This window comes from Grus americana, chromosome 2, assembly GCF_028858705.1.
Source record: "Grus americana isolate bGruAme1 chromosome 2, bGruAme1.mat, whole genome shotgun sequence".
Classification (NCBI taxonomy): Eukaryota; Metazoa; Chordata; class Aves; order Gruiformes; family Gruidae; genus Grus; species Grus americana.
Window position 1 is genome coordinate 27457630 of NC_072853.1, and position 15960 is coordinate 27473589.

The 15960-nt window shown below is 40.2% G+C and overlaps 1 protein-coding gene across 7 annotated transcripts in view; it reads left to right on the forward strand.

Annotated features, from left to right (window-relative positions):
- The window catches only part of RUNX1T1 (RUNX1 partner transcriptional co-repressor 1), a 116761-nt gene that overhangs the window by 77821 nt on the left and 22980 nt on the right, over positions 1-15960 (forward strand). For all 7 annotated transcript variants that reach the window (XM_054816618.1, XM_054816612.1, XM_054816616.1 and 4 more), the window contains 4 exons: positions 4406-4587; positions 12469-12719; positions 14005-14090; positions 14759-14960. In XM_054816618.1, coding sequence (XP_054672593.1) covers positions 4406-4587; positions 12469-12719; positions 14005-14090; positions 14759-14960 — 721 coding nt within the window. The remainder of the gene's footprint in view (positions 1-4405; positions 4588-12468; positions 12720-14004; positions 14091-14758; positions 14961-15960) is intronic.

A 15960-nucleotide genomic window follows, 5' to 3' on the forward strand; every position in this document is an offset into this window, starting at 1 on the left:
CACCACCCACTGCTTTAACTCATTCTTGCCTAAGGCGCCATACTGCAGCCGCCATGGCAGGACAAAGACCAGATGGTCTCCCAAGGACTCTGTAGCATTATGTGCTCTTTTTGTCTTGGGGCTGGTTGCGTATGGTTGTTATTTGAGCCCGATTCTGCCGTTTTCCGACTTGTTCAACTTGGTAAGTATGGGTAGATGGGAACTGAGAAGATTCTCTGGTTTTGCACCTCTGGATAAGTAGTGGTTGTCTGATGACAAGAGGGCTGAAGGAGATGGCTGAATGCTCAAAGGCAATAGTTAGGTGTTTCAGTATTTTTAAGGACATGCATTCCCACAGCCAAATTGCCTACTGACTCTGTGGCAGGAAAAAACCCCAGGTTGTCTGCTGAGCAGGGACCAGATGGAAGGCTTTCTGTACTTCTTGCTGGAGCATGCAGCAAGTATATGTAATTTTTTTTATACATATTTATTGTAGACCAAAGCAACCTGGGACCAAATTTAGCCAAGACGAGACTCAGGGCTCATTAGTTTGCCTTCAGGACTGTGCTAGGAAGTCAGTATTGCTTCCCAGGACCAGAGCTAGGATCTCGGCTGTGCCTTGCAGCACTACCGCTGCCAGAGAGACACTCTTGGGCCCTGCAGTCCCTTCTGTGCCATAGACTTGTCCTGAAGCCAGACCTGTTTTCTGTTCCCAGCTTTGCTTCTGATCTGTTACCTGACCATAGGCAAGTCACTCAGACCTTCTTGAAACTTTTTGCACGATGTGTAATCCTGTCTGGTCTAGATCCACAACAGATTGCTAGGTCTACCAAATGCTACATTGCAGTTGGAAGCCAATATTTGTTCTTCTGTAATAAAAATTCTGGGAAAGGAGCTACCCCTCACCATGTGTTTGTACGGTGCCTCACGCCAGGGAGCGCTGATCTATTACAGATAATGAATAGTCATCAAATTGCTTATCTTTCTACCAATTCTGGTTCAGAGGAAGATAAGATCATTCACCTGCAGAAACCTTCATTGGCTGGGAGCATTTTTGTGCACATTTTCTATATTAATATCAAGCAGGATTTAGTCTATTAAATTTAAGTAGTACATGGTGTTCATGTTCAGTACTGCCAACACTCTGTTTTTCAATAGACATGCTGTGCATATTTGTTTTAAGCATCAGTATCAATATATGATTTGATGATTTTGAGTTACTTGGGCTCTCTGAACAAAAATTTGTCTCAATTTTAATATTTTTATTTAAAAAATATGCCTGTAAATAATTTATTTAAACTTGCAATTATAGAAACTATAAGCCTAATTATACTACAGTCTAATGAAGCCTTTTTAATTTAAATTCTAATACTGAAATATTTCTGTTGCTAAGGTTTTGAAGAAACTAAGAACATCGAACAATGGAAAATTATTAACTAATTACCCAGAGTGAGCACTGAAATGATAAAACAGCCTTTTGGAGCTATAGCTTCTTTTGCAGGTGCAGAGATAATGTTTTCTTTTCTGGTTAGAACATTTCAAAGTGGAAACCAGGTCTGGCAGCTGGATAAGAAACAAGTTCTCCTCTTCCTATCTGTGATTATAAAACTGATGGAGGAGGCTAAGGCACTACCTAAATATTGAAGGATATAAGGTCCAATCCAAAACAAGAGTAGGAGCATATTCCAGGCTCTTAAGTGCAACATTTTAGGGGACTGTAAGCCAGTAGTATCATATTTGTTTGCAGTCGGTGTTTTTCTAACATATATATCTGGCTTCTGGTTGAGAACTGGTTTGTATCCCTTATGTGGAGAAATGTAGAAGTCTGTCTGCAGGCACCAGCAGCGATGCTGGGAGAAATGTGCTACTGCACGTTGACAGATCTGCCTCTGCTGTCAGAGCTGAACCTCTCTCTGCATAAGCCTTTGTGTCCAAGGCCATTTTGGTTTCAAAGTCTGTCCGAGTACGCCTGAGTTGCCTTAGGAGCCTGATCTCTCCCTGCTTACAGTACGGGGAATGTCGGTACTTCATCTGCAACCAGCTTCCCAAAAACTAGTCCTTGTTGTGTATTGGGGCCATGGTCACCAGAAGCAGTCTATACACTTGACCTAGCCGTAGAGAGGCCCTGATTCTTTTTCTTCCGATAAACTGATTATTTTTTACTATATGGCTTGATCAGGATTGTTTAGAATAATTTCTAGAGCAGATTGATAGTTGTGTTGAATGAAATGTTTTCAAATACGTTAAGTCTTTGTCCAAACGTTGCTTGATGACATTATAAACCCAAAAGTCCTCTTCTAAACGACGAGACATGTAATTCATAGTTTTCTATAACTTCTAAAAAATTAAGAAATCGAGTAGATCCATGTTTAATAAATATATTAAAAGTTATACACCTCTATTTTGTGCACAGAAAACATGTTCAGTCCATTTAGAATAAAGGATACCTTTAACTGCAAATCTTCATGTTTATGGTTAAATAGCAAGAATTAACATTTCTTTAGGAGAAGGAAAACAAGTAAAACAAATCACGGTTTTTGCTAGCCAGTTCAAAATTTGGTTGCCTCCAGGACCCAGAAGTGTCCGTGTATAAAATAAGTCCCTTTTGTTGGTCATAGTGGATAAGGAAAAGAAATGTGTTGTTTTTCCTTAATTTCTCAACTGCAAAGTGGGGACTTTGCATTTCTACCTCACAGGAGTGCTGAGATGTGATGATACATCTTCCAAGTATGTACCACTATTAAAATCCAAGGTCTGATCCTGTTATTTCATCCAGATTTTTATTTGTAAATACATATAAACATCTCCAATCATTTTCTGCCACGTGAGGCAGTTCAGGTAGTTGGATGTCTTGGATGCTGTGTGAGCTTTTAAAAAATAACGATCAGATTAAAACAAGTGAAAAACCCTGCTCACAAAAGCATTCAATATCTCTCTCCGTTATGTGGTAGCCCTGGACAAAAATGTGACAGATAATGACTGACAGAAGATACTTCTTTGGTACTTTCACAAAATATTTGTGCTCAGTGGAGGTCTGAAAAGATCATATTCCGCAATCAGCTGTCTTCCCATCCTAAAATGAATAAGTTAGAGGAACTGCTGGACTTTTTCACTGTTGAAAAGCTTCATATGTACTAATTCTATTCTGGCACTTTTTTGTTGCACAGTGGATCTACTCTTATGGTATAGAAACAGGCACTGGAGCATTTGCCATTGTTATAATACTAGCAAAGTAATTTACCAAGATCCTGTGCTCAAAACTTTCCAGAACAACTGCCTTTTTTTTTTTCCCCTTCGTTCCCTGCACGTTAGTTTCAGAACCTTGTTGACTTCTATTTTTTTAAAAAAAAGGACAGCCCCACCCCCCACCCCACCACAGGAGTTATTTCAAAGCAAAGGGACAATTGGAGTTCTTTGTCTTATCTCTGGTTGCTAAAGGTCATGGAATTTAATCCAATACTTGAAAATCCCCAGGCAACGAATCGTTGTGCACTTGGCATAAATAAGAGAGGTTGGGGCACATCACCTTATGGCACAACTAAGTAGATAGGAAATGACTGGACTATGTTTGTATCGATGTATGCACATGCTGCAAAGGAAGGAATATGTTTCCCGGGATGCGTAACTATCTCCTCCAATGGGAAGGACATACAGTTCCACCTTGGGCCCAAATCTAGCAGGAGGTGTGACTAAGCATGACAAAACGTGCCCCTGGGGATCAATGAGCATTTTCAGTTCTCTGTGTCGGAGTCCTGGTACTCTCCAGCCCATGACCCAAGTCCCAGTGGGGCCCTGAGAGGAAGATTAAAAATACTTGGAGCTCCATCTGGCTAGGAGGAGGGTCATAGCCCTCCGAGTGATTAGCTGAAGCTCCGGAACATGAGATTTTGTTATAATCTTTATCTTAATGTGTAACTGCAAGTGTAATGGGAAAGCGGAGGGCAATCCTGTTCTTCTCAAGGCTGTTGAAGGATGGTGACTGAGGCAACTTCGAGAGCCACAGATCCTATCAAACAATTTCTAAGTACTAACTGCAGTCTGAATGGGAAACCAATATTGAAGAAGCTTTGACACTTGTTGAAAACTATTGCTCCATAGGAACTCAGGTTTTGAATAGTATGAAGGGAGATGAAGTCAGCCAGGGCTTTTCCCCCTTTTAAAGATGTGGAGCTCAGACCTAGTTTTCTCACAGTATTTGCAGTTTTATTTTCCATTTTCATAAGTAAACTCCCATCCTTCCATGCATATGTACCACAGCCATGACCTGACCCCTGCTTTCAGGCAGCTAACCACAACAAACCTAACTGAGGATGCTTGCAACAGGTTCACCCCAGAGCAGGCTTTCCTTTGATTTCTGAGTTTTCTGCTTCGTCTCTGTTGAAACTGCGTGCAAGCCGTCCCGTTAACGTGTGCAACGCTCTTGCAGGCCAATCTGCCCCTGCTGCAGCGGGAGCTGCTGCACTGTGCAAGGCTAGCCAAGCAGAACCCAGCCCAGTACCTCGCCCAGCACGAACAGCTGCTTCTGGATGCCAGCACCACCTCACCTGTTGACTCCTCAGAGCTGCTTCTCGATGTGAACGAAAACGGGAAGAGGCGAACTCCAGACAGGTGAGCACCGCCGCGCTTTTCACACCCCGCTCGGAAATGTCCCGTGGGTCGAACGTTAGCTCCGCTAGCAAGGGGGGGCGTGTGGGTGGGTGCGCAGGGGGAACTGGGGTGGTGTTCCCTGGGTGCAGGTCCTGCCCTCATTACAGCTGTGCAATAGCCAAATTACCTTTGTGTATGTGTGCATGCACGTGTATGTATCTAGATGTATAGATATATGCACACACTGACTCGGGCAGCAAAATTGCCTGGGGACATGCTGTGGTCATATCGTCGTAGAAATAGTAGTGGCCGGCTGGTGCCATACTGACCATATAGTGCATAGTGTTTCTCTGCAGCATGAAGTGATGAGCAGCAGATCGCTCCAGCTCCATGTTCTTTGTAATTGAGGTTTTGTTGGATTAAACAGTAAATATGGGGAAAGTGGCTAGGCACTTATACTGGGAAGTACAAGGCGAGCTTTGGAGTGCAGTCAGGGCTTTGACTCCTTCTGCCGTGCTATGTTTCCATGTCCATATACCCAATATGCACAAGGATATTTCTTCCAAAGAGGAGAAATGTTCACTGAAATCTGTTTTATTGTTGAGCTGAGAAAGAGTCTGTGCCAAAACAGGGCGAGCGAGTGCGCACGTGCAAAGTATGGTAGCTTTAGGGATATGGAACAGTTTTCCCTTTTTCTTATTTGAATGAAGTTATTTATTTTGTGTTACAAGAAAATGACTCTTGTGGTTATTTTTAACTGTCTTCTTGTGACAGTGTTAGAAGTTCAGCTAGCATATACATGCTACCTTTGGGACGCCCAAGTACTGGATTTTTTTAGTTTTGTTTGCCATGGATTTTATAGTGTGGAAAACTTTTATAATGCTATTTCTACCAAATGCCACTACCTGCATGCACAAGGTATGGCAAGTGTTCTAGGTATCTTTTAAATGAAAAAAAAGATGAAGATTTGCAAAGTCAAGATGTCTTGCAAGTTTGTACAGGTGACATTTTTCTGTAGGGACAGGCCATGATAACACGTGGAGAAAACAAAGTCTGAAAGTTCATGAGGCTGGTAGACAAAAATTCAACATCAAATATTTTTGCATATATGAAAGTGAGATATTGATGATGTAGATGCAAGATCTTGAAAATATCTGCATAGTAAAACATTAAGCTACTGATAGCCAGAAATGAACAATAAAAATTAATGTAGCCATTAGATAGACAAAAATGAGAAAGTATTTGAAATAAGCTTGCTTTAGATTGTGTTTCAGGGAAATCCCTATGGACCAGCAAGATAATAAAGATACCAGCAGGGAAGCCCTTTTCCATGTATCCTCTTTTCACCATTTTTTCCTGACAACTACACCAAACTGAAACAGCCACCGGTGTTAACACAAACCTGCTAACCGCATTCGAGAAAGATGATTAATTCCCAGACATTTTCCATGTAGTGTCTTACTCTGTGCAAAGAGATAACATTTCCAAAGCTGAAATACAGCTCCCTGGGGCAGTTCTGCTGCATATCCTCAGTCTTTGCAGAGTGGTGTACCAAAACGTCTACTAAAAAGGCTTCTTAAAATCTTGCGCGTCTTGTGAATAACTTAAATATCAGCATGTTGTAGACCAGTGTCAGTAGCAGGCACAGTATTTTTCCTACAAGCAGGTGGACACACGTTGAATTATCTCATAAGCCTGTGAGGTCTTGCTTGGCAGAGAATATAGAGGGGAAGAGGGATGTGCCTTCTCCTGACAGCCCTACCTCACTTTTTTCCCAGCTAGTAGAGCGCAGTATTACTCACTTCTCCCATAAGGTCACAAAGGAAAAATGGGCAATAAAATATTTCCTTTGTTTTTCTTCCTTAGCATTCTGGAATAATACTACCCCCCGCTTTGAGACCCAGTTTGACAGTGTTGAATTTTGATTATTTTGTAATAAGTACAGTCTCACCTATGGTAGCTGCAGTCGCGGTTGCGTGGGAGGGTATGGGTGGTGCAGGTAAAAACTGGTACAAGAACTTAGGAATGAAAAGACCTCATATTAGTCTTATAGCAAAAAAGACATAGGAATGGTCCATAAGAGGACCGCAGATCAGAATAATGTTAGATTTTAAAGTCAACCTTTATCTTTTAATTAAAACAGAGGCCTAGACCTAGAGGGACGTAAGTCTGGTTTATGTTTCCTTTTTCCTCAGTGTTTCCCTTTAGTTGAAATACATAGGTGCTCTTGAAACTTAGAAGTCTCTGCTTGCAAGCAAGTGTCTTTGTCTCCACGACTGAGGTCTCTCTTAGGCTGCATCCAGCTCGGGGAGCCTTCAGTTCCTCTCCGTGTAGTAATGCAGCTTTTGGGGCGGGAGGTAGACAGTTTAACTTCCAGTGCTGTGGGTCTGAATTCCCGGGGTCCAGGGAGGGGCTGTGATGTGGGGTGTCCCACTGACCGGCGTGCTCTGGGTGCCAGAGCTATCAACCCGCAGTCTCTGTCATTTGGTGCTTGAAATTAGGGTCCTCAGTTCTGGGGAAGTGGCGTTTCAGAAAAAAACATCCTTTTTTGACCCTGAAATTGATTGCTGTCATGAAAGACCTGGAAAGACTGCCCAGCTCACCCATTGGAATGGTGCCTTGAGCTTAAAAAATAAGTTGGTTTTTTGCGGTACTAAACAACCCTGTCACTGCTTAGTCACACCTATTTCTCTGTTGACTAAGATTAAAGTTACACAGAAAAAAATAAACTCATATGGTAGTTTTGGCTGAACCGAGTTCCGTGGAGTTGTCTTGTGCATTCAAGGACATTTGTACCACAGATTTAGTAAAAAGAACAAGATCTTGTTGGAAAGATTCTTAAATTTACTGAATGGGAGTTTGCATACCTTTAAATTTGGATAATGCAAGTAAATCACCCACAAAAAACTGTCCTCAGAGTCAGAGCATGCCTAGATTGAGGGAGTATTGAAACCAAATACTTATCTGGCTTTATACTCATTACACTATTAATTATTTTAATTGTTTACAGAGGAGCAGGAGGAAACATCTGGGAATAAATATACCTTTTGTTCAGATATCTAAGTAGTTTTCAAATATACTAATAAAAATACAGCGGAAGATATGAGACATCCTTTAAAAAGAGGGTTTGCTGTGACTCTGTTACTAGAATATGGAAAAAAAAAAGACTAAAAGGCAACATCTTTCCAGGGGAAATAAATGCAGTTGAAATAGTTTTATTTGGAGATATGTCTCTCACTAAAATGTGGTATCTTACTCACTTCCCAAGGGATATTTTATATATATACACACACACACACACCCCCCCCCAATATAATGTGTATGTTTTATATATACTGTTTATCTACCCATCTTGTATACAGATGCATGTGTGTGTTTATATATGATACATACGCATATATATTAGAAATATTTGTACACACATTCTTCCATCTTTACATTTTTCTTTTGGGCACGGTTAACTGCATACTGTTGATTCCAATAGAGGTAAAATACAGTAAGGGACTAGGCAAAGGAAGTGCAACGTGTGCGTGTTGCACATAACCACATCCACCTCATGGTTTTTTGTTAAAGAAAATCCACATACAGTAATTTTTTTCTGCTTATAATTTCAGAACCTTTTTCGCATATGCATTTTCCAATTCTGGTTATTTATCTGCATATCCGAATCTACTGTATGTGAGGTTTTATTGAGCAATCTGACAGCAGAGTTTCGTGTTTTACTGAATGTTTTCTTGGTGCATATGGTCTGACACGGATGAGCAGCCACGGTGAGATTTTGGAGTCTATTAAACTAGCTCATTAAAAAGATCAATCTGTTTCTGTAATAACACTGGGAACCATCAGTCACTGCAAGAGAGAAAAACTGACACCTGAGGAGACAACACATTTTGGTAATTTGTTCATGACATGTCATGAACAAAGTGTTCACTATATTTTGTTTACAACTTTTGGAGTTTACATTCTACTGTAGTAAAGCAAAGGAACTTGGACCAATGTGAGTTTTTATTTTGGTGAATGAATGCTTAGTTATAAATAACATGATTTTAAACACATTAAGTACAAAAGACTTTGCTAATTAGACATTCTTTGAGCTTGCTGGGAAGGGCTGTATGGCACATGAGCGTGTCATATAGTGACTGTATTTATGACAGCTGCCTACAAAGTGGATATACGGCATTTTTAAGCAAAAAAATCTGTTGGGATATCTCTACAAAACAAAAGTGGCCATGATTGTTTTATGACTTTAGAAAGTGCTGCTGTGCCTGCTGTACCCTTGGCTTCCCTAGTGATGAATTCATATTGAAAGTAACTGGAAACAGGGACCGACTTTGATAATTCTGTTAGGCAAATCCTTTTATTTTGAGAAGTTTCTCCACATCTCAATAAGGTGAAGGATGCTTTATACCCCTTGTAAGCCATGAAAAATTATGAGGAATTTTAAACAAATTTACTTAATATGAACTGTTAGCAAGGAAAATAGCAATCTTTTCTATAACATAATATTATAAACAAAATAAGTTATTTTTTTCCAACAAAGCATTATCATATCTTCAGTCATCAAGACTTTATTGGTGGAAGTAAAATTTCAGTCAAAGCATTTTGCGCTAATAGCAGATGAACAGCTTTGCCTGCTTCTTGCAAGCTGACTTCAGTGTTCTTTGAAATTGGTGTAATACTCTTGATCAGGTGCAACTTAATTTTCCAGCCAAGGCAGTTTTGCATGGTCAGATTTCCTACCCAGGAAATTATCCATAAATTGCAATAATTTAAAAATTAAATGATAACTTAGAAACAACATAAAATATGTTAAGTGGGTGCAGACTAATGACTAGTAGCTGTTCTGCTGTCTTTAATCTGAGTAAATCATGGCTCCAAGTAAAGTGACCCCTTGCATGTTTATAGCTGAAGGACCCCATCTTTATCATATTGCAAATTTTCCAAATGACAGCGCTGATTTATGTGCACGTCAAGGAAAATGTGACCAACAGGAGCGAGAAAGAGAAAAACAAGAAAACGTGTCAGGCTTCTTACACTTTAATGTTATTTCCTCTCTACAGCTTCTTGTTGCTTTGCAAAATCAGATGGATCACATAAAAATCAGATGAAGTCAGATTAAAATTGTAGGGGGTTTGGATTTGGAACTAGTACTCTCACGGGTCTGCCAGTTACTGTGACACAGGAGTGCTTCCTCAGGCACCTGGGGAAATGCTGCTCTCCCAAGGGGGTGACACCTGGAAGAATGAGTAGGACTGAGATCAGAAGCAGAATAGTAGGTTGAGTTCAGGGTGTCTGAATTATGGCACTCTTCAGTACTCGACTGCTTTTTATCACTATATTCAGTATATTCAGATATAGTAAATTTGCCACTGATTCCTGTTCAGATGAGACTTTGGAAGTTGTTACTTTTTTATGTACTTTATGTGGTCAAAACACTGAATGAGTTTATATACAGCCTCATTCTGCTATTCTGCTAAGTTGTTAATTTGGCCAGTGCAGAAAATATAACAACAAATTGTAGAATTAAGATTTCAACACCCAGAAAAGACTCAACAGCCATTATCCAGTATAATAGCAAAACCAGGAATTTAATTTCAGTAAATGTGTTTTCAATGGTGATGTTAATTTGTATGTTAGTTAAATGCAGGGTTCTAGATGAAAATGGATATGCTGGTGTGTTGTCCAAGCTAATGCAGTTCATTCCAGTTAAGTTAATTAAATATAAAGCATTTCTAAGAAGTACCTGTACAATAAAGTGCAAATATGTATATTTGTATGAAAATACGTGATTTTAACATCCAGTTATAGTTAAGAAAGGGAAAACTTGATTCCTACTTGTCACACTTTTCTGGCTTGCTTTTCCTACACTGAGTGATCAAAAAAAGTCAATGAAGTTATTTAATTATTTACAGTTTCTGATTTTTTTCCCCTCATCTTTGTTAGACATCATTCTAACTGTAACAGTAAAGAACTTTGGCAAATTGAATAGCTTGGCTCGTACATACAGGAAAGTCCACATTTCACTTGCATAGTATTTTCACCATTTGAAAGACCTGGATGTAGAGTTTGAGTAAATATGTGCAAAGGAAACACACACCAGCAACTAAATACAAAACTTGTCTGGGAGAAAAGTGAAAAACATCCTTACCCATTGGGAGTTACTGCAAGCAGTTCCAACATGCCAAAAATTGTTAAAAATATATGATGGTCCTCAGGTTTTCCTGATCAGGAGTTTTCACAGCCATTCTGTGTTTGCTTTGGAACAAGGTACATACTCCACTTTTAACAAAGTATGTCTTTTATACCTCTGCCCAAAATTAGAACAGCTGTCCTGCTGTATTGGTGAAAGATTCTCCCCTCTTTGCCAAGTTAAGGTATAATAAAATATATATACCTGCAGCTTCTCTGGCATCAGTGATTGTGGTGAGGTCCCTGGAAAATCTCTTTACTCCTGAAAACTGTGCCAACCCATCTTTTCATTTCCTGCTGGTAACTGCAAGCTCTTACTTTGATTCTGTCTCCCAGTGGCTATTGACAAAGATTTGGTTTCATCCTTCCTCTCATGGACATTGAAGGAGAACCTACTGAGGGGCAACAGTTAATTCATTGCGTGTTTCTCCACAGACAGCCCCTCAAGGTTGGTTGGTTTGTGGGGGAGGGTTTGTTGAAAGGCAGTTGGTTTTAACACTGGGCAAACAAGAAAATTGAATAAATTTACCTTCCTGGCAAAGCGATAAAAAAATTGTGTTATTACTAGGAAGATCTATTACGCCACTCGTAAATCACAAAAGAGAAAGTTCTCTTTAAAAAAGTCTGGAATGTATCAACTGTTTAGTAAAGGTTTTTGGAGGGAGGGCTGCAACCTCAACAGTTTGTGATCTTTATATCTAACAACCTTTCTGTTCGAAGCTAATATTTTGTAGGTTTTGTTTATTCCAGTAAAACCCCCATACTTCAATGAAGCAAAGCTTCCCTAAAAGGACCTGTGAACCCATTGAAATAACTCTAGCCTTTCTTTTTCTTTATTTTAATGGCAAATGAATTCAGTGTGAGATCCAGGTTCTTGGGTAGAGGTGCAAGGTAGAGGCTTCTTTGGAAATAGCTGATTATGAATGGAACTGATTATCTATAACGTAAAAAACTGCCCTTCTTCCTGGTAACTCTTGAGTTACCTGGTTACCTGAGCATAAAACCCCTGTCTAAGAGTAATGGAGTGGAAAATCTTGAACGTTTTTGAGGACTTGAGTCTAACCACATCTTCCTGCAAAATTAACAACAGGCACAGCACCTTTGACTGAAATAGCCCAGATGGTACAAAAATCTCTGAAGGAAGCATTTCTTATCATCTAGAGTCATTCTTGCCCAAAGTCTCAGTATGACATGGATCTTGATGGGAACTCAGCCTGGCATTACGTATAACCGACCTTCAGCACACTGACATGCACTACCTTAAGACTGTATGCTCTCCTCTTAAAGAAACCCACATTTCTTTAACTGCAAATTTCCCCTAATCACTATAGCACTACTGAAAGTAGGAGTTTCTCAGTCTGTAGCTTCACATATCAGTTGATTGTCTCAGCTCTGCAATTACTTGTGTATCCATCCCGCCAGCGGGTGATTTCAGTGAGTGCTGCTCACTCTCGAGCCCAACTCTTTAAGCCGCTCCATCGGCAGGCTCACCCTGCTAGTATTTCTCAAGTCACAGGGATAGTTAGACAACGTGAATGTGTCCTTTGTATATTTTGAATAAGCAGTGTTACGAAACGTTCTGCAACACCACACACTTGGAGCAAAGTGAAAGAACAAGCTTTAGTTCTGAAGCTGCATGTGTAGGTGGGGGTGTGTGTTCCTGAGCAGCTCTGCTTGCTAAGTGAATTAAAGTTCCTTTGCTTTGTTTTTCAGAACCAAAGAAAACGGCTTTGACAGAGAGCCTTTGCACTCAGAGCATCCAAGCAAGCGGCCCTGCACTATTAGCCCAGGCCAGCGGTACAGTCCAAATAATGGCTTATCTTATCAGCCCAATGGTCTGCCTCATCCCACCCCACCTCCACCTCAGCATTATCGTTTGGATGATATGGCCATTGCCCACCACTACAGGGACTCATACAGACACCCCAACCACAGGGACCTCAGGGACAGAAACAGACCTATGGGTAAGGCATGTTGATTTTCTGCATTGGTTTGTAGTTTGGGGTTTTTTTGTGGGTGGGTTTTTTGTTTGTTTGTTTCTTTTTTCCTTGTAATTATATTCTGTATTTTGAACACTTTTTTTTTTTCTGATTAAATATACCTTCCGTTCAGATGTAGCCTTTATAGGTGTTTGTCCACCTAGCTGCTTCTAATGGCCTTATTTCAGATTTATATTTGTAAAAGTGGATTGAATTTTGTCTTTGCTATACTCCAAAGCAAGAGAGTCAGAAGAAGGAGGAACACGTGCTTTCACAGCTGCGTAGATGACATGGACACTCAGGTGTCTGGCAGGCAAGGATAGGTAGAACCTTTTATTTTTCTTTAACAGTAACACCATCGATATAGCTTGATTTCAGCTCAGACTAGAGGAAAGCCTTTGGAGAAGCCTCTCGTGTGTGACATCTCAGGAGCGCACTGCAGCGTCGTGGGGAAGTCTGCAGAGGATGCAAATGGCAGAAGCACCAACCACACCCCACGCAGGGCTGCCCTTTGCAGCACGTTTTGGTTTAGTGAGATCTCTGATGCTCTTGGATTTGCCTGGCTTGCTTCACATCTTCACTTACTCTTCTTCCGTGTTTTAAACAAATCTTCAGTAAAAGAGGAGCATTTACAAATATTCAGCATCTTTACAGAGGTGGCTAAACAAAGAGCAAGTGTGGGTTCCTCTTGAGTGTTGATAATAAATACTGGCTTGGTTGTATCATCTTGTCAGCTGCTCTATGTGCTACATTTTAACCACATGTTGTTTAAACATCTGTGAAGGGATGAACCTTTAATGATGCTCTCTGTTGACATGGTAGTAATTACTGCATTTAGTGAAATAACATTGAGTTTATACTAATACTTTTTCAACTCTCTGAAGTACAGCTAGTATTTGATACACTGAGTTACCAAATAATTGTCTTGCTGATGACTTCAAGTAGTGCAAATGAAAAATCATATATTATATTATATTATTAATTGTATATCGTCAGAAAGGACGATGCCCATTTTTGAGGAGTCATCTTGCAACCTACAGAACTTGCAGAACTGAAGACATTAAATTTAGTAAACCAGTAGCATCTTGTGTGGGGAAAAGTGCTAGAGAACTTAGAGCAAAGTTTTTAAGCAGCCATTTATTTTTGTGGTGGCATTCCTGATACTGGACCAGGTAATGTATGATATATTTGTCTGATAGGCTCTTTTTCTTCTTTGTTTTCCCCTAGAGGACTCCCAGCATTGTAAACATGATTTGCTCCTTTTTGGCAGGGTTGCATGGCACACGTCAAGAAGAAATGATTGATCACAGGCTAACAGACAGAGAATGGGCAGAAGAGTGGAAACACCTTGACCATGTAAGGGCTAAATGTACTCTTGCCTTGTATAATTGCCTGAAAGGAGCCCTTCTGAGACAGGAATTTAAACTTTTTTTTTTAAAACAAATCTGAGTCCCTGGATAAGTTTTGAAAACATTGGTGATTAAATCTAGGGGCTTGATGTTCCCCATTGGGTAGCTCATATTAGGCCTTGCTGTTCAAATGCCTGTTGCAGTATCCTAAGTATTACAGACTGCCAAAAGGGGAGCGGACACTGCTCCATAAACCCTGGATCTGGAACACGTGACCCTCACCCTTAGTGCTGGTGGATTGGATTTTTTTCTTTGAATTTATTGGCTCTTATAACATTTGTAGGCATCAGTTCTGGACCAGATCTCCTGGCCTCTGCGTTGCCATGTGATACTAATGGTGGGACTGCAGTCGGTTCAGTCTTTTCCTCCTTGTCTTCTCCCTTTCCCCTAGAAATCTGTACCTGTACAGTTTAGGAACACCAGTTAAAACAGGAAGGGATTGTCATTCTTAAAAGCAAAGCTGGAATTTTTCAGCTGTATTTGAAATAAGAGGGAGAGACTTCTTCATTCTTAAAACCCAGGCACTCGACACATTAATGTTTTCTTTATTTTTCTGTCGGTTTATGAATAAAATGTTCTTTTTTCTTTCTCTGCTCCATCCACCACTGTGAATAGCTGTTAAATTGTATAATGGACATGGTGGAAAAAACTAGGCGATCTCTCACTGTACTACGGCGATGTCAAGAAGCAGACCGTGAGGAGCTTAATTACTGGATACGGCGGTACAGTGATGCGGAAGATTTAAAAAAAGGTGGTAACAGCAGCAGTAGTCATTCCAGACAGCAGAGTCCAGTGAATCCAGATCCAGTTACGTTAGGTACAGTATCCTCATTAAGAATTCTTTATTGATCCTGTTTCAGCTGTGATAGTGACGAAATACTCCTCTTTGTGACAACTGAATTAACTGTAATTCTTATGCCTTAATAGTCATGTTTACATGTGAAATGGCTTGATGGTCTCGATGATGCTTGATAACTTGCTTTCCATTCAGCAATATCTGAGAGTGGTGGGGTAGAAGTACAGACTGTCACTTCCAAGACTTAACTTGAAAATTGTCTGTTCTAAGGAAATGAAGGGAGATACAGACATATGGGCGCTTCTTAGCTGTACCTGGTTTCTGCATAAGAAGGAAATAACATCATCTGGGATGCCCACAGCCTGGCACACATGATCCTCCTAGGTCTGTGTCCACCACTGCAGCTCACACAGATGTTTTCTGAGCTAGTTTGGGTACTGCTCGCTGTGTAGTTACACGGCTCAAGCTGCAAAGCCCGCTTACAAGGAGCAGACCAAGCAGTTGGACTTTCACCCCCTGCAGATCTCATAGTCACACTCACACAATAGTCACACGCAACTCCTCCATGATGACTCTGCTGTATAAAAACAAGCTTTTATTTTGTAGGCTTTCTGTAGTTTATTAGTAAGTTGGCCTGCTTCTACCCTATCCACTCGCTTTTACAGCAGGCGTGGTAAAGAAATGCATCTTGGCGATGCCTTTGTATTGTTCTCTTCTCTCATGAACAGAACAACATACTATGATTGCTTGTCTAATATTTATCTTTAAAAAAATAACTTGTCCATATCGAATGCCATCTACTTAAAATCATCATAAAACTGTGGTCATTAGTAGAACTGAATGTGTGCGTTATTTTGAACTATATTTTATTTAAAGCTGTGTTTTCCTTTTGCCCTTAAGAATAACTTATTAAATCCACAACTTACTTAATTGCAACTAGAAAATCAGAAAAACAAAACTAATGCGCTCTCCATCTTCCTCTTGGTAAATATATAGAATTCTTGCTGTAATATTTAGTGCC